We start from the raw sequence: 921 nt of genomic DNA, 5'->3' as shown, positions 1-921 counted from the left end.
TGGGGAGGCGGGGGAGGGTGGGGGGGGAGACGGGGGGGATGGAGATGGGGGGGATGGGGACGCGGCGCCGCTCTCGATACCCCGCAGCCCGAGAGGGGATAGAGGGGGGCCCCCACAGGGGCCCCTAGGGGGGGGGCCCCCACAGGGGCCCCCAGGGGACCGAGGGGGGAGGGGGGCCCCCCGCCGTCTACCTTCAAGCCGGGGGCCCCCACAGGTATTCTCTGTATCGCCTTGCAGCGCCTGCAGGGGGCCCCCAGTACCCACAGGGGGGCCCCCCCCATTCCTCATCAGAAGGGGGGCCCCCCTCAGGACCTTCCCTTCATTGTTTGTCTTCTTTGAGGCATCATCCCTTGCTGCTGTTGCTGCTGCTGCTGCTGTTGCTGCTGGTGCAGCAGCAGCAGCAGCAGCAGCAGCAGTAGCAGCAGGCCCCACAGATGCAGGATAGCAGCACCCCCAACGTTCATCAAGGGAAGCATCTTCATCTGCTGCTGCTGCTCCTGCTCCTGCTGCTCCTGCTGCTGCATCTGCTGCTGCATCTGCTGCAGCATCTGCTGCAGCAGCAGCAGCAGCAGGAGCAGCAGCAGGAGTTTGTTTAGTTGTCCCCTCAGGTGCTGCTACTGAGAGCAGCAAATTCCCTTCTGTGCCGCCGTTTGTTGCAGCATCCTCAGCAGCAGCAGCAGCAGGAGCAGCAGCAGCAGCAGAGTGAGCCTGTGCCCCTGCCCCCTCTGTCTCCTCCTGGTGGGGGGGGCCCCCCCCTCCCCCCTGGTTCAGGGGGGGGGCCCCCATCACACTGTCCGGGGCAGGGGAGCTGCTGGGGTGCCTAAAGGAGATTTTGAGGCCCCCCGTGGTGCCGCCGCTGCAGCTGTCTGTACACCAGAAGCCATCGCTGGAGGGTACGCGTTGACAGCTGTTGCTTTCTGT

General features: G+C 66.2%; 1 protein-coding gene across 1 annotated transcript in view; it reads right to left on the bottom strand.

Moving 5' to 3' along the window:
* EMH_0025750 (PIK3R4 kinase-related protein (incomplete catalytic triad), putative) overlaps nt 1-786 on the bottom strand; it is a gene marked incomplete at both ends in the record, with an annotated part of 4,322 nt that extends 3,536 nt beyond the window's left edge. The window contains 1 exon segment of the mRNA XM_013502488.1: nt 213-786. Within this exon segment, the coding sequence (XP_013357942.1) occupies nt 213-786 (574 nt within the window).
* Between the last annotated feature and the right edge of the window lie 135 nt (nt 787-921).

This window comes from Eimeria mitis, genomic scaffold (genome assembly GCF_000499745.2).
Source record: "Eimeria mitis Houghton genomic scaffold, Emh_scaff939, whole genome shotgun sequence".
NCBI lineage: Eukaryota > Apicomplexa > Conoidasida > Eucoccidiorida > Eimeriidae > Eimeria > Eimeria mitis.
The sequence above is the reverse complement of the archived record's forward strand: the minus strand, read 5'-3'. Positions and strand labels throughout refer to the sequence as shown.